The following is an 18,547-nucleotide window of genomic DNA, read 5'->3' on the forward strand; positions in this document are numbered from 1 at the left end:
GGTTCTTGCTTGCTTACAATTTCTATACATCCTAATTTTGAACTTCACCAGATGGTATCCCGATGTCTAACTTCAATTTATGATCAGCATTTTGGAAGGGAATTTAAATTCGTAAGACGTCAGTTGGATAAATTCTGGTTTTTGCAGCATGAAGCACCCTACTCAGCACATAAAAAATTCCCGGATATTATGATTGAAACGGAAAACTGCTCACAACATAAATGCTCAAACGGTATTCAACATCCCAAAGCCATCACCGCCATTGCACATTTCCTTTCCGGGTTTATTTTATAAAAGCGACCACTAGCGACTAAATTGTATTGCATCAAATTCACTTTTCGTTCCTAACCTCGTAATAGTTTTGCTACTGCCGGTGCTCGAGCAGTCCGATATGCTTATCATCCGGAAGACAAACAGAATGCAAACGCCATCCTCCGACCGTCCGACTGATATCCAGCCAAGGCCAACGCCACACACGGAGATGGAGCGCCAGGATGCAGTATTGCAGATTCTGAGAGCGGGGCACTGTTAGATATGCCATTCTGCGGTTCGCTTTCTAGCCACAAAGTGTACATCTATTTAGTTCTACATGCACGGCAGCCAGACATCCACAGCAGACCTGATGCTCAGGCTTCTATGATTCTATTGCCGGTTGCCAGATATAGAGGGAACGTGTAAATATTTATGGAAGGATTATGTGCATGCGGTGCGGGAGGTCTAGAGGGACTGACCGACTGTTGGCACGGAAATTGGGGCTTTGCCTTTCTGAAATGGTCGATAAAATGGACTTTTGCAGTTTGCTGGCTCGAGATCAAAATTCATTGGGATTTCCACGGGGAAGATGATTGGATTATGAATGTGTGAATTTAATAATGCTGTCGATCAGTTTGGTTGAGAAATGGGCATTTGGACGTTCTTTCCAAGGTAAAACAGCTTACGGTTTACATCGAGATGCTAGCTATAAACATGTGTCTGTATTCTGCCTTCAAATATATACAAAAAATATTACCATCAATATGAACATTCGTAAGCTTTGGTTCGGTCTCTTATTCGTATGAATCTTAAATCTAAGCAATCTAGCCTAAATCTGTTGTACACTGTAACACTCTGTAGCTGCCTGTCAAATTCAGACCTCTCAATTTGCAATTGTATATGGCCACACCAAAATCCTATCTAGGCCTGACACTTTAAATCTATTCACTGATCACACACGCCACAATTTCAAACGTTTTGCATATCGAAAGAGTAAATATTTACACCCTCCCTGAATTTCGCCTCCATCAAGTACCTGCTGCATGTGAAAACTCCGTTTTGCTAAATGACTGTATTTACCCTATCCAACCGACTAAGCTTAAACATTTTACATTTCAACTTCTGGTAGCGGATGAGATGAAATTCCATCCGTAGACTGTCTGTTACAAAATGCTATTTACTCTTGCCTCGTTTTTTTTGTACTCTTCCCTAATCCACAATTGTTGAACAAACATACTAGTCTACACAGAAGATCGTTGTCGGTGTCGGTGTAGCAAATATTAAAAGTTGTCTCCACAAACAAACAATCACCCAAATAAAAAAATAAAACCATTCTCGATGACGATGTTTGTTTTGGAATTCAATTTAATTGGAGTTTCCGACGTCGTTCCGGTTGCGTCCATTTCGTCTAAACCGCACACAATTATCCAAGTTATTTCGTCGAAGTTTTCCCGGGCAATCCCGACGGAGTCTGGCGTACACAAATTTGGCCATCTCCGCTCAGTTGTTGTTGTTGTTGTTGTTGTTGTTGTTGCTGTAGTTGTGGATGCTGCTGTGCCTTCTTGGTGGTGCTAAGCTTTTCATTATCACGATACTGTACTCCAGGGTGCTGTGAAGTGAATTCGGTTTGGTCGGTCCAGTCCGGTGTCCGGTGTCCGAGTCCGAGTTGGTGGTCGAAGCCAGCAAATGGAAAATGCAAAAAAGATATGGAAGAAAGAAGAATATTAATTGCTACGTGCTGATGATCATTACAGCTGTTGCTGGGGAAAGGGAAGCGAAATTGTGTAGTGTTTGTGGGCTGTCTGTAGAATTGTTACGATTTGTTAAATTTAAATGTTAGGTTTCGTGTTATTTAAATCGCTTTATTACGCTATTGCTTATGTCTATCGTTTAGCTACTGACACATTAGAAACAACGCTGCCATAGTGAATTTAGAGCTGGTAACTCACTGATTTTTCAAATGTGCGCTACCCGCCCATCGCAAATCCATGCGCCCCTATAGCGCCCATTACACATGTCAATATATTGACAATAAATTGACATACTGACAATATTATTGAAAAGGTGATATTGATGATGATGATTGATGACAAGTATTGATGGAAAGCTGATTTTCATTTCACTTTGTCAATACTCAGAATATATTGACAAAAAAAAAACAGTCAAATCATCAATATGCGAATATTGACAACAACAATGGCAAAACGTTTGAAGCCTTATAACCTCAATGTATCAAAGTCAATATTACTTGTCTCAATTTCCCCACACAAGAAACGTGGATCAGCGAGTCAAAAGAGAAACGTCGTTGCTGGACCTATGGAAAATACTAACTACACACTGAACTCGGATAACCTAAGTCGGTAAAATTTTGCTCGGTTTTTGAACTACTGAAAAAGTCTCGTAAGAAATCAATAAAATCGACACATTTTCATTGAATGATTTTAAATAGATCCGTACAATTTCGTAATAAATTTCAAATTTTTTGGATTGGTTGGTACTAGAAATACTCAGAGGGAGAGATGGGCGTGTTTTGAGCCAAATGAACTGTCAAAATCTGAGCCAATCGAACATTCCCATTAGAATTTTTGCGAGGATTTCTTATTCTTTCTAGAATAAATTTGAGACTATTCATCCCCTTTATGTTTTGTGTGCTTCTCAAATTCAACTAGTTTTTGGAACCAAAAACAATATTCGAACTCTATTGATTAATTGATGTTCGTTGGTTAATGAATGGCACCAAGAAATGTGCAAAATATTGCGATGCAATCAATTATTATTTTGCACGTAACTCGAATCAAAATTAAAAATCATTTGGAATGCTAGTTTCTAGCAAGGGTTGCAAGATAATTTAGGAACAAATCCCTGCTGCCAAATTGAATTTTGTTTTCTCCGCCTATCACTCCTTCTGAGTATTTCTAGTTGGTACCTGAATACTGCGAACTAACTCAAAATGCTTGTCATCTGGGAGCCGATTCGAACTGTCAAATGGGAGTCAAACATTCAAAAGAGCTCAGAAGTCATGTGGGTACCCAACAAACAATTTTAGCTGCAATTCAGCTTATATAGCCAAAAACTACCTGCATAAGACAAATTTTGGCTGTATAAGCTAGTTTGGAGCTAAAATTGTTAGTTGGGTAGTTACTGCTTGAACCACAAGTAAAGGTATTGCCACCTACTGAAATCAAATTAAGAATTATAATTATGAAACTGCCGAAACATCAACCTTAGTAGGCGGATAATGTAAATCATCGAACGTGATGCTTTTTTAATTTTATATTAATATGAAATAAAATGAAACAAGAATTTAATCAAACTTTATAAGAGTCATGTGAGCTTTGTGGGCAGGTGCATTCCCAACACCATGTATACGTTATTTGTGGAGCAGAGAAGGAGGAGCCAAGAGTTCATTTGACAGCATGTATATACGATTTCGTGAGCAAAACAATTTGAAGCTTCGAAAGATTTTCACAATTTTTTTTTTTGCTTGCTTGAAAAATTAAACCGACAGAGTTCACAATACCCATGTTGGTACTATCCGTTCACTCCACTGAGAGTACCAATAAGAAACTGTCAATATTTGTCGATTTCTCGACGGTTCCGTCAACGCCAATATCAAATGTTGTAACTTTTTGACAGGACACAGAAAATACACAGGACAACATGATAACAAATTAATTGAATTGAATCAAATCGATTGTCGACTGCGCGGAGTTACCATTCGTGTTGAATAACCCACGTTCATGGTATGCAGTTTCCCATATATAAACTATTATGCTGATGTTTTGGTATACATTCCTCAAGGAAAAACGCGTATATATTATTTAATTTGCGTTACGTGTAGGCATGTGAAACGCAGATAGTATTTATTTTATTTTAAAGTAAAAAAAAATACATGATTATGTTTGTGATTTTATAGCAAATGAATATCCATATAGACGAAGCCTGGGTAGTGATTGGCGACTGTAAAAGGATACTTTTTTATTTATCCATTTTATATCACACACGAAGATTTAAACAAAATGGCAACACTGCATGCGTGAAGGTGCATTGTGAGTCAGTCGGTCTAAATGACGTACGTTCTACCTCCTCTTGCGTAGGGAAAGGATATTGAGAAAGTGAAATGAAAATCATCATCAATATTACCTTTTCAATAGTATTGTCAATATGTCAATTTATTGTCAATATGTCAATTTATTGTCAATATGTCAATTTATTGTCAATATATTGACCTGTGTAACAAACGCTTTAGTGAACTGTCATTAATGTTGTCAATATTTATATATTGATTATATTGTAAGGAAAATTGACAATACGATGTTTGTCAATATATTGACATATGTAATGGGCGCTTATCAGAAGCACGGGACGGGATTTCACAAATTTGACAGTACCCTCTTAACTGGTCTATAAATTGATGGCCCATGACAAACTTGAACAACATATGCGTTGGTTGTAAGTGTGTGGGTGAAAAATAGCAGGCAACATCAAAATGCTGGCTTATCAGCCGATCAGAAGCGACCATCATTGTAAAGCTCGATTCAAAGTAAATCTGGACGCACGGTTGGAACAAAAAACGTTTGACAAGCATTTGTTGATGTTTCATTGACGAAGAAATTGGCGAAAAGTTTTTCTCGATTGATCGACGCATCCCGAAATTACGGATCATGGAACTTGAGAAAAGAAAATTAATTGTGCACAAACATCTAGAGAACCCTTCGTGGTCTACCTCAAAAATAGCAAAAGTGTTCAAATTCCCAGAGTCAACGGCGAGTCTTGTAATCAAACGTTATAAGGATACTCTGAGTGTTGATAGAGCACAGCGTATCTATCATAAAAGTGGCACTAGGAACAAAGAGTTGAGGAGAAAGGTGTTGAGGTACGTGAAGAGCAACCCAGGTGTCTCCATACGTGATTTGGCAAAGAAATACGATTCCAACTTTTCCACCGTGTTACGCATCCCTTCAAGAGAAGGATATAAGTCTTTTTGTGCCAGTGAACATCTAAACCGCTCCCTGAAACAAAATTTAGTGGCCAAAAAGCGAGCACGATTACTATACGAACGAGTTTTGACGAAATTTGATGGCTGTATTTTAATAAATGACGAAACAGGTGTCAAAATGGATAATAAGCAAATCCCCGGACGAAAATTTTACCTGGCAACTGGTCGTGGGGATGTCCCTTCCAGGTATAAATTTGTTTTTGCTGATAAGTTTGCTGGGAAACTAATGATTTGGCAAGGAATCTGCAGTTGTGGCCTTAAAACCAAGGTTTTCATCACATCTCACACAATGACGTCGAAGGTTTATATTAAAGAGTGTCTGAAAAAGCGGATTTTACCCTTCATTCGGCAATACAACACCAACGTTATGTTTTGGCCGGATCTAGCCAACTGCCACTACTCTAAGGAGGTACTAGAATGGTATGCTGCAAACAATGTTAATTTCGTCGTGTTTGAAACTTTGACATGTTGATAATATTTCCTATCAGTTTAAATGCATAACACAATGAATCACTCTACTGTTTTAAACAGTGAAATGCAGTTGAAATAAATGTGATTGTGCATATGAAAAATCAAGTGGATGTTGAGAACAGGACAGAACAGGACTATGCCTTTGTTTATGTTGTGTGGCGACATCTACTATTTGCAAGTGGGTACGTGAAACTAAGGTTATCTGTCACCTTGCCGGGGACTTGTATAGGACTTTTTCGGATCTCTCCTACAGTCAATCCCCTGCAAGAGTTGTTAAAGTGTCAACACACAAGTTGAATATCAGTTTCTATAACCTTTATATAACTGCATTTGGTTGTATAGAACTTTACTCAATATGATTACATGAAGATGTATTACTGAAGTATTTAAACCCTCAGGGTCATCCACTAACGTGATTGAAATTGTTGCTTGGCGAGTGTCAGGTCAACACATTCCTACCCATTCCTTTCTTGGCCTGCGTTAGGGCGCGGCCGGCGTTGCTATTGCCTAGTTTGAGATCACCAGTTTTTACACATTGAGGATGGTTGCTAGTCCCAAGCATCAGGATTTTCCAGTAATCAAAGGATCACTTCTTAGTCCTTGTTACTTTTTATGACTTGATAATAGTGACAAGACTCGGGTAGTGACCACCGTTCTGCATTTCTATATTGTATATTTCAAATAAAAATATTGTTTATGTTCATAGATTTAACAAAATCCTTTTACCTTTGTCCTTCTCCTTTTCCTTTCCCTATTCTCTTTTCAGAAAGCGAGTAATGGCGCTATAGCCATAAGTCATAAAATGCTAGGACAAGAGTTAGTGCTCATGCCCCAACCGTCAGAAGAAAATGGAGCATCACTTAACCTTTCTAACCTTTCCAAATAATTACCAAAATCGGAACGTACGGTACGAGATGTCCACGTTTCTTCCATTTATTGGATTCTGAAGCATCGTGTTTAAACCTTCGATTTAAACAGGCCCGATGTTTTCTGAATCATCTTGTCCCTTAAATTGCCAGATCCATAGCGTCATATAAATCAGGCATCTTCCTCCTCGGATGAGCGATCAGCAGAGCCACCGGTACCTCACCCTGTTTGAGTCATCATGATTCAGGAATATTATGATACTCTATTGTGCATTCATCAACAATTTAGATTGGCTTTATTTAAACAGCTCACAAATAACAATTCAATCAATTCAATCATACAAATTGACATGACCAATACACCGTGTCCAATATATACTCATACACTATTTCATCTCGTCGTAGTGGTGAAGCTACAGTTCATACACTATCTATGTATTGGTGTAATGTTGCACTGTGTTTACACAAACCATTGAAAGTTCTGCTTGATTACTTTCATTTAGTGTCTATCTTTTATCAACGATGAAAGAATTTCGTGCTGTGTTGATAAAAAGTTTTACGAATTAGAGCGCCCAGGTGCTATTTTCAACAGTTTGGAGAACCTGGGAGTAAAGCGTGATTTTGTGTATCGAACCATTAGAAGGTACCGTGAGACTTCCTCGTTAGGTGACCGGAAAAGATCCGGCCGAAGACGTGCAGCTAGGACTGAACGAGTGATTAAGACCGTCAGGGAATGAATTCGACGAAAATCACAACGCACTGTACGTATAATGGCCACTGATCTTAATGCCTCGAAATCGACCATGCACAATGTACTCAAACAGAACCAGGGATGCCAAGGCTTGAAAGAGCAACTAATCTTCTATCGCGGCATGCTGGACGAGACATTGTTTTTTTTTTTCTGATGAAAAGTTATTTGTCATGCAGCAGTCTCACAATGTCCAAAACGATAGATTGTGGGCTTGCTGGTCCAAGGGCATTCAAGATAGTGACAGAATTATGCCACGGTTCCAAAGCGGCGGTTCCGTGATGGTTGGGGGGGGGGGGGGGTGTTATTTGCAAGCGCGGCAAACCACCGCTTGTTTTCATCGAGAAAGGCGTTAAGATCAACGCTTTATAGGGTAGAGCGCTACTTCTTAGTAATCGCCCATTTCCGTTCTATCGATCAGAAAAAATCGATAATATCAATGATTTCACCGTGCAAAAATCAATAATAGGTTTGTTCCGATGCGTTAGTTCATGAGCTACTACATACCTTTTTCTACGTTTATCCGTAGGACGAAGAAAATCTAATGATGTTTCAATGCGTTAGGACTGAATTGAAACTCGAAGGACGAATATAGAATCAAGAAGCAGAGTTAGATTTTGAACAAAATCTCAACAATTCGTGACTCTTTATCAAATCGAACGGTACGTATGGAAAGGTGAATAAATTTAAAAGTCATCTTTGACAAAAATATTCAATTTTCTGTTCAAACCCGTTCAATAAAAAAAAAGGTAAAGCGTGAGTTGCGCTTAGTAGGACGGAAATTAGATCAAAACCCCTATTATAAAACGGAAGCTTTGCAGAATGTCGTGAAGCCAAGCTTAGAAAGAATGTACGGGAAAGATGATAACGTTTTTCAGCAGGACGTAGTGTCTTCTCATATAGCATTTTGGCCAAGGAAGAACGGTCTCCCAATTCACCAGATCTAAACTCCTTGGATTATTTAGTGTGGTCATACATGCTGTCGAAAATAAAACAACACAAGGTGTCTACTTTGGCCCAGTTCAAAGCCGTAATCCTTCAAATTTGGAACGAAATGCCGATGGAAGTCGTGTATGCCGCTTGCGATGGGTTTGAAAAAAGTTTGAAGCAAGTCAAAAAGGTTAAAGGCGGTGTTATTCCGAAACATATGCTGTAATTGATCCATGTAATATAACACTTCCATAAAAATTACTACCAATAAAATCCAAATAACTGTTGTGAAATAATCGAAGTTTGAATTTGTATGAGAATATATTGGAAACAGTGTAGATGGAGGATTGTCTCATATATCCGTTGGTTTTATTACTTTGCTTGATTTAATGATTGTTTGCTAGAAATAAGCAATGGAATTCAAAGGTGACAGTAACGTTATGTCAAGGAATACATTTCAACAACCTAAAACAGATCCTTAACCCCTTCAAACCTTCCCCTTGGCATACTACAGAACCGCATTCGGCACCTTGTTCACCTCGAGGAAATCGATAAACTTTTGCTTGCAGCCGATTGAACATTTCTATAGGTATACCGCCACCTCACAGTTGTTATCGCTGTTGTTGTTATTGTTGTTCCATAATCAACGCCACGGAAGAAGAACCCCGTTCAGCTGACCGGAACCCACCAGAAACATGAGTTGTGTCAGAATGTACTGGTGGTTGACGCGTGATTCCGGATTTATGAGGATCCGGCGTAAAGCTTCGGAACCGGCTTCCATCAGGGCTACAATCAATGTTCTTGGAACAGATTTGGTTTGCTTGGCCCAGTTTGCTTATTCAGGTGAAATTTCCGTGCACGGAGATGAAAAACTACCCAAAATTAAGTACTTTTCCCTCAATTCCGGGGTTCAGCCCAATAACCCAAATTTGAGTAAATCGCGTATAGTAGTGTCCATTTAACACCAGCAAAAAAATTACCTACTCTTAAGTATATTCTACCCAAAATTAAGTTTAATTCACGTAAATTTGAGAATATGCACTTTACTCAAAAGTAACTTATTGGGCTGAACTATACCGTTGGGTCGAATCTCTCGTTCCTTTTTTGAAAACAATAACGAGTGCAAGTGAGAGGCTGAAGTCAATATCAAGTAAAAAGAACTAAAATTTTGGGTAGTAGTTTTTCTCCGTGTGCAGCAGCAGTGATTTTAGGCTAGATACTTCAATTTATCTTTATCAAACAAACAATATCTAGAGTCATTATAACTTCAGGGTTGCCAGACTAATGGGATGCTTGATTGGCACGCTTCGACAGAGCGTTTCAGCACACCTACAACATTCGGCACAGATTGAGGGGTGCAGAGTTGATTACCCTTTTAATTTTACTCAAATAAGCCCATAGTAATCTATGCATTTTTGTGGGCAGCTTTTATCCGAGGAGCGCATGTCGATAGAAACTTCTTCGCCCCCTTAGTATTGACTAGAAAAAATCAGCTGATTAGAAAGCCAGTTTAGAATGTTGCATTCATTCCATGAGTCGTTCTATAAGAACGCTCTGAGTGATACATTTTTATGATGGCAACGACATTGACACTTAAAAAATAAAACATTCAGCAACAGGTACGGTGGCAAGAAGATTAAATTTCCCAACCAAGTGACAAATAACACCTCGGAAAGCTGTCAGCACACGTTTATTCTTAAAAAAAAACCAAGCAACCGAAACTTACACATCTTAATTGGGTCATCGTATTCCACAACGATCAGTGGCAACGCCAACACCGTCGCCATCGGAACGTCGGTCTGCACGTACGGGTCATTAAGGGGAAAATCTCGCGCGTTGTAGGGGGAGATTGCAAGTGGTGGAATGAGTGGGTGGGTGTGGATGTGGATGTCTGTGATTTTTCGCCGCGTTTCAATCTCTGTCCCCATGCTGTGCCAGGCCTGGTCAGTTAGCCGGATCGTTGGTTGGTGCAATCAAACTTAAATCAACGGAACCGATGTGGTTGTTGTGGTTGTCGTAGTGGTAATACTGGATAAAATAAAAATATTTTCATCGCGTTCATGAAAAACACACCCCCACGCGCGGGTGTGTGTCTCTGGGAAAAATAAAAACACCGCGTAAAATACGACACACAAACATAAACAAACGCACTGATGTTGATGATGGACAGATTCGTATTAAATTATGGGGAAAAACTCAATTAGTAATGCCGAGGGGCGATTGCAGTGAGCGTTTTCAATTAATTTGCGGTTATGTTATTTGGGGGACCACGCCAAACCTCGCGAAACCGGCAAATATTTTACACTTTAATGCAAACACACAGACACAAAACAGAAATTATGCAACTCGAGCTCGCAGAGGACAATCACAGGTGAAACCGCAAAATGATGGTCGGGGATGTTTTCGTCCATCCCATGAGACAATCGTGGTCGGTGGTGGTCAGCAGCTAAAAGGGACACAAATAAAGCCTATTTATGTGGTTGAAGGCTAATGGCGCTGTAAATTACTCGCATGGTAATTCGGTGGTCAAATGTAAAGCTAAAGCATTATAATCTACATTGTCGGGCAGTGGACGAATCAATTAACATTGGAATCTATACTAACATCGGTGTAATGAGCTTATCACTTTGACAACCTGGAATTAATTGATTTAAATGGCTGATTTGGTACCTTCAATAATATGCAATCGTAATCAGTAAATTGCAAGACAAACAAATACTGCTTGTATTTGACTAATAGTGCCATTTAGGTGTGATTTGAGGGCTGCTCTTCACATTCATTCTATTTTGCATAATAAGTATAGATTAGGATGCCAATGAACGTATGGAGAAAAAATGACCATCAAATTTCTAGAATATACCCCCTACAAAATGTGTATTGACTCGAAAAACAACCCAATGTAAAATTTGAGCTCAATCGGACTTGATTTAGGAGTGAACTAAAGCGGTCAAAGTTTGACCTTTTCCACTCTCGAAAAGTTCCCAAGGGGGGTACATGAAATTGTGGAAATCGAAAAAAATAAAGGTCGATGACTAATAAAACGTCGAGATCTGGTGTTATTTCGGTATTTTTGTTTTGTCAAAAATCGACTTTCAAGGATTTAGAATGTTTTCATGAGTTGTAGCGAGATATTCAATATTAATGAATTGGTTTCTAAAACTGTTCACAATCGACTCCAAACTACTTGTGTATCGCTTTAAACCACAATTTGGCATCTAATACGTGAAGCTTCATTAGGGTGGTTCACTTATTTTTCATTAGGGTGGTCCAACAAATCAAAATACATGAAGAGTCATAACTTTTGACCAAATGCATCTAAACGTAATTTTGAAAATATCATCAGGGTCGTCGTGTCAAACTTCTTTCAAGGTATTTAATTTACATTAGCTTTCATTATTTGAGGCTACATCAGGGTGGTTCATATTATTTTCATTTATTTTAACTTTTCAGAACTAAGAGCAGAAATATAAATCATAGAGGAATTCCAAAAAATTTACAGTCAAATCAGATAGAAACAGTCCAAGGGGTAAGTCACTCAGCACATTGTGCCGGAATTATAGTCTACACAGCTTGGGCCCATCCATCGGCACATTTTCGGCATACATTCGGCACAATCTCGTAGGCATTAGATTGTTGTAAATAAGCTGCACTGCTGGACAACCCTTAATTCAAATAATGCTGCAAATCACACAAAACAAACTAAAGAAGTCTATTCATCACCCTCTATAGTCGGTCTCTAACAATGCTCCCCACCGGTTCCAACTCTTTCCGGCCGGAAAGCTAAATTTCTGGTCTGCCTTTGAGGGCATTATAAAACACTAAAACACAAGAGTTTTATTACCCTATGGATCACAAAACACCGAAAGTTCACACACCCGCCACTTCCCGCGTCATCCTCAATCCGATTTATCCTTGCGATTTCAAACCAAAACATTCAATGTGTCAGAAATACCGGGTTGCCGGGATGGGTATTTTACAAACAATCGCAGCTTGCTCTATGACCGGCACAATCGGCATACTTGCGGCACACTGACAAAAAAGATGACCCAAGATTGGTGTGCGGAGTGACCAACCCCTTGAAACAGTCCCAGTTTGCATCCAAAAACACAAACTTGCAACTCTTTACCTGACAATAACACAGTATAGTAGGTACATCTTCTTTGTTTTCTTTTTATGTTGGATTAAAAAACAGCGTGATTTTCTCTCAAGTATTGATTCCAACCTAGGTTTTAGCATAAAAATGTTGTAATTCGATGGTTTCTTCAGTAGTGCTTTTGAAAAAGTCTATAATCATCGAACAAAATAAGTGTATTGAAAATACAGTTTAACATACCGACGGTGATATTGATTAACATGGGTGATATTTGGTTAGATGGAGAATATCTGACGTCATTCGTACACTCCGTGAATCTACCAACGAAGTTGAAGTTTTTCATAAATATATTTTTCATTTGCGAGCTGAAAGACAAGTTATAAACAAAGCGCTTTCTTAACAATAAAATAATTGAATGATGTTTGGAAGAAGAAAAACCTAAACCTTTAGTGAGTGATGTGAGTATACATAAGAAATTAATGAAAAATTTAAATACCTGAAAGCCTTATTAAAATGTAACCTTCGAACTTTTAAAAAAGACGTTGATAAAAGAAAAAAATATTCCATTAATCATTACGAAGCTTATTGGACGTCGGGGAGGATTATAAGGCAAAAAATCAATATTTAGGCAAGCGAGCAATATTTACTCAAACAACGGGATCAAGCTTTTCTTCAAGAAGAAACTGAGGCTAACCCTACACACGTTGAAACTACTTCGTATCGTGACTTTGAGGGAGAAGAATCAAGGCAAAGACCGAATCAAATTTACAGTGCAACTGACATAACTGAATCGTCAGCACAAAATGACAGCCAGAGTGAGTCCCTAGCCCCCAGCAAACCCAAAAGAGTTATTCCAAGATTATGTAAGTTGTTGAGAATGGCTTTAAACTTAAGTTTTTTTCTTTTATCTGTGTATTTTCTTCTATATTAATTTATTTCAAACGTTCTAGGTGCCTCTATTCTTTTTCTATGTCTAGAAGAGGAACTCCAGTTTTCCATTTATCCGGAAAGTATGCCAAATGGAAACATCTGTTAAATAATTTTACCAAGAAAGACAAGGTACTCTCTGGGAGTTTTTTTTTGATGAGGATATAGAAAATTCCATCATCACCTGGAGCTTTCATATTTTGAAACTTTTAAGTTATAGACCTTACTTCGTCCAAATCAGTCCCCCAGGAATCATCACAAATATTTTCCCGAGAGAAAATATTCAGATAATCCCGAGCAACCTGATTCTCAATAGGACTAGTAAGACCCAAACTGAAATTATGGGAACTCTCGAATTGCTTAGCAAGTTTCTGAGCTTTTTCCAAATTTGTGATCAAAATTTTACCACCTTCTTTAAGATCGCGTGTTCTTTGATATTGTCTCCTACGGACATTTTTAAGACGGATCAAGAGCTGAAGATCGGCGTCTATTATAATTGTATCGAATTTAACCTCGCATTTTGGTACTGAGTCAGCTCTTGCTTCAACTATAGAAGTAGTCAGAGATTCAAGAGCATAATTAATTTCATCTTTGGTTTGCAAAGGAATGTTTCTATCGAAGTTATAATCCATAAATGTTCGATATTGCTCCCAATCAGCTCTATGGTAATAGAAGAGCTATTGGGATAATTTCTTGGGATATTTCAAAAGTTACTGGAAGGTGGTCAGAACCGAGGGGGGCAACTCTATCTACGATGCAGGTAAAAATGTGTTTTCTGTGGTTAGCTGTGCACACGCTGAGTAGATAGAAAGAAGATTGATAACGATTCTTAAGATTTCTTGCAAAAAGATGATGCACGATGCAATTAGATGCGAGAAAAGAAAGAAGATTTTTCGAAGATTCATTCGCTAGTGTGAGATTTGTTGAGCATTTAGAATTGAGATTTAGATGTGTCGCCCCCCTTGGTCAGAACCAAAGTCAGCATGGGCAACCAATTGGCTACAAAGTTGACATGAATCAGTTAAGACCAAATCAACAGTTGAGGAATTTCTTGCTGAAGAAAAGCATGATGGGCTGTTTGGATATTGAATAGTGTAATAACCTGCCGAACAATCATCAAACAGAATATTACCATTGGAATTGCTTTGAGCATTATTCCATGAGCGGTGTTTTGCATTAAAATCACCAATAATGAAGAATTTAGACCTATGACGGGTAAGTTTTTGAAGGTGACCTTGAAAAAATTCTTTTGCTGGCCTACGCATTGGAATGCCAAATAGACAGCTATGAATGTAAGTTGTCAAAATTTTGTTTCAACAGAAACTCCCAAAGTTTCAAAAACTTTGGTTTCAAACGAAGAAAGAATGTTATGTTTGATTCGTCTATGAACAATGATGGCAACGCCACCGCAGACTCCAGCAAGACGATCATTTCTATAAATGAAATAATTTGCGTCTCTTTTAACCTTGTGGTTAGGTTTGAGCAACGTTTCAGTTATAACGGCAATATGCACGTTATGAACTCTCAAAAAGTTAAATAGCCCATCTTCATTATCTTTAAGAGATCAAGCATTCCATTTCAAAATATTTAAGGCTTTCAAATCCATTACTGAATTTCAAAGTCATGACAATATTGTTCGCAAATTTAATTCCAGTTTGAATGGCATCACACATGGAGTTAGATTTCAACATATCAGTAATTATGTCAATTAATGATTTCTGTAAAAATTTCATTTTAGGAGTAGTGCATCCTAAGTCAAAATTATCAAAATTTCCGTTAAAATTATGTTGGCTAGAATTACGACTTCTACCAGCTGCAATAGCAGAATAGGTAGATCCATTTACTCACTGAACATTGTTAACAGTGAGGGGAGCAGGTATTGATGAAGAACTTGAAGCAGGGCACAGGGGAGTATTTGGGCAAGAAAGCTGGCCAAAATGGCAAAACTCAAAAAGCTGCTTAGCACATAATTTTGTAGACCACTGTGTTCCTAAATCTCCAGTGCACATTTTATGTTCCTTTGTTTTGCTTTCATCCCGCTGTCGGCTGTCAAACTTCTGCTGTTAGTTGCATGTTCAAATTTCGTTTGAAAATAAGGAAAGTTCTCTCAAAAGTTTTTTGAATTTTAAGATAAGCATCAACCTGAGTTTAAATGGATTTGCTAGATAAAGGTATGTAGAATATGTTGAACTCAAGAAAAAATTAATTTCAATATATTGTTTTTTGTTTTAGTTAAATATTTCATTTTTCATACGCTTGCATGCAATTTTTGAAAGTTCTATTCATTGCATTCATTGTTTTAGAGTCTAGAGTAATAAGGCTAGCGTTTTCTAAGGCCTTATGATTGTTTAGTTCACTAGACTTGAAGTGAACTAAATAAAAATCATTGGAAATCCCGTTTCGTTTATCACCAGGACGGGATTTAATTTTCAATTTTATTTCTTGGACTGGCTCCACTCTAAGTAATTTAGTCAATTCATCTTTGATCTGATCCAGGTATTTACCACTGGGCAGACTTTTCTAGACAACCTTGAACGGACTTTCAGTTTTGGTGTCGTAAGTGAAAAACGTATGTTGCTTATCAGTAAGGTACTTGAGAAGACGTTTGAATCCGTCCAATTTGAAGTGAAAACTAAAATTGAACGAAGTTTAAAAATTACTTGGGATGAGCATGGAAATCGGAAGGGGTTACAACAATAGGGGGAACCGTTTTCCTTTTTGGCATTAAGCCGGGAATGTTTAATGGAATTTTGCCTGGATGATGGATGATTCTCGTCATCCATAAGCATATTAAATTGATTGCTCAATTGAATTGCATCAGAAAGGGGATCAAGCGACAGCCCTTTTCTTTTGTGCTTAGGCGCCATGGTGGCAGACCCAAGTTTCTCCAAATCGACTTCCAAGCAGATTTCTATAAGAATCTGAAGGATCGAAGGGGAATTTTTCAAGTCGATGTTTAAGCAGGATTACCTCGGGAAGATTGAGCACTGAAAAATGATGTTTAAATTTGTTGTAGCTTTACAAATACAAATAGATTCGTACGGCAAGAGAATACGACACGGACTGCAGGGGGATCTTTGAAGTGAATTCATCAGTACACAGTGGTCCAAAAGCCGTATTTAGAAGGAATGAATTTTTCAGACCTAAACCATATCAATTTAAATGAGATAGCCCCATAGCCAGCCGTGGAAAATCATTTAAATTCATTTACATTCATTTGCCACTAACTTTTTTCGTCCACAGAATTCCGTGAAATCATGCATGAAGCTTTTGTAGGATTTGATAATAGCTGCAACTTTTGTTAATAACTCAAATCTGTATCTCTTATTTATGATGAACTAGAGCGAACAGTTATTGTTTTTCAATTATTTGTTAAAACCATTGGTGGGTTCTGTTCACTCTGGTTCGTCATGCATAAGAGATACAGATTTGAGTTATTGATAAAATGGTCTACCTGACATCAAAACCTACAAAAGCTTCATGCATTATTTTACGGAAATCTGTTGATGAACACAGTTAGAGGCAAATGAATGTATATGAATGTACGAAATGAATGTTAATGATTTTCCATGCCTGCCAGTAGCGAATAATAATAAATAGATTCATAGAAATCGAATTGGAACTGATTCCTTTTTTGCTAAGTCGAACTAGGTACTCAGCCTAGCCAAAATATAATACCCCCCTCTATGAATTTACATTTTTACTGCAGGCATGTCACCACTAAATTGTTTGAAGGAAATTGATGACACCATTTTCCATCATAACATTTTCATGACATTAACCGCCACTGCTCCCGATAACCTATTGTAATTCTCTATCCGAAATGGATTTTCCCATCAGAAAACAAAAATGTATCAATGTTGACCATCCGGAACTAATTAACTTCTGGTCGTTAATTTGATCCACAGCATATCGAAATTAAAGCGAAACAAGGCGGCCGCACTCTTGATTGGAAAAATTAATCCATCAGATAGGCAACGAGATGCAAACAGACGAAAAACAAACGATCCATTTCCTTTACATCGAGGATGCACCGAACGACGTCAAAAGTAGATAAACATCGTCATCAGGCCGTCGGTCGGTCGGGCAGTGGGGGGTGGTTTTGGTGTGATGCTCAATAGCCAATATCCATCGAAAATTGGTAATCAATCATCGCTTTTTCAGCTGTCGCCATCATCATCCTTGACGGGGATCTGGAAGCGTAAAATTCGCATCCCTCCAAGCTGCTGCCCAGGCGATAATTTACACCAGCACATGGCGGACGTGGTCAACGAGAGATGAATCCCGGGCAGGAGGATTACGACGAAATGGTATAAAAAAATTAATAATCCCACAGACAGACGGAACCACAAATTTAAGCGCATTTTAGTGTGACAATCGTGTAAGTGAATGGTGTTGAATGAAAGTTAGCACAGGAAGCATGATTAAGCCGATGAATACGCCATACAAACCGTATACTTTCAGTTCCACTCATGGTTGGTCTTTTTCGTTGCCGTTGACGTTCGGATTGCGATCGAGTATTTATAATTTATTCCCCAATCGGTGGAACGATGAAAGTCGAGCGATGACAGCCCTCACGATGGATGATGATTGATAGGGTGTATTTTTTTTATTTTCATTTCGATGGGTTGTTCGACGAAATAATAGCACACAGATGGGTAGTGCAGTTCGGGAAATGCAATCAGCGTTTTCCATTGGTCCCACGTGGTTGGAAAATTGCAGGAAATATGATCCGGCCAGCACACAGAGAGTGGGTAGCGGTAGCGTGTTGAAGATATAAATAATAATTGAAGATTAGGATTACCGTCCGACAGCAGCAACGGGGGCTAAAATTTGTTATGATTGCGCTAAGCTATAAAATACGATCGCGGCTACCATGCTGCTCAATCATACCAGCAAAGTACTTGAAACTGGATGTTCAAACCGCCAGTGATTGATTGGATCATTATATCCCGAAATAACGTTGGAGCACATGCACTCGCACTTACCTTCGATGTTTGGAAATGATGCCGAGTCGGATGTTGCGCTCGTCTCGCCAACGGTAGTAGTGTAACCGCAGAGTACCCCGGACCTCGTAGTTCAGGAAGCAGTACAGCATTGAAACGACTAGCCCCTGGAAGTAGAGGATTTATGGTAAAAATATGCATCATTCGTGAAATTTAAGTCCTAACAGTTCATATTATATTATAGAACAAATAAAAGCTATGACGGCATGTCTAGTAACGTACTCTTTAAAAATAATCATCAAAAACTGTACCCCT

At 38.4% G+C, this 18,547-nt stretch overlaps 1 protein-coding gene across 1 annotated transcript in view; it reads right to left on the reverse strand.

The window, feature by feature from the left end:
- Positions 1-940: 940 nt before the first annotated feature.
- The window catches only part of LOC135710565 (diuretic hormone receptor-like), an 85,677-nt gene continuing 68,070 nt past the window's right edge, over positions 941-18,547 (reverse strand). The window contains exons 9-11 of the mRNA XM_065233180.1: positions 18,275-18,399; positions 17,738-17,767; positions 941-1,861 (exon numbers count right to left, since the gene is read on the reverse strand). Coding sequence (XP_065089252.1) covers positions 1,753-1,861; positions 17,738-17,767; positions 18,275-18,399 — 264 coding nt within the window. The 3' untranslated portion in view covers positions 941-1,752. The remainder of the gene's footprint in view (positions 1,862-17,737; positions 17,768-18,274; positions 18,400-18,547) is intronic.

Source organism: Ochlerotatus camptorhynchus, unplaced genomic scaffold, assembly GCF_037179485.1.
Source record: "Ochlerotatus camptorhynchus isolate MF236.1 unplaced genomic scaffold, CSIRO-AGI_Acam_v1.1 ptg000391l, whole genome shotgun sequence".
In the NCBI taxonomy this organism is placed as follows: Eukaryota; Metazoa; Arthropoda; class Insecta; order Diptera; family Culicidae; genus Ochlerotatus; species Ochlerotatus camptorhynchus.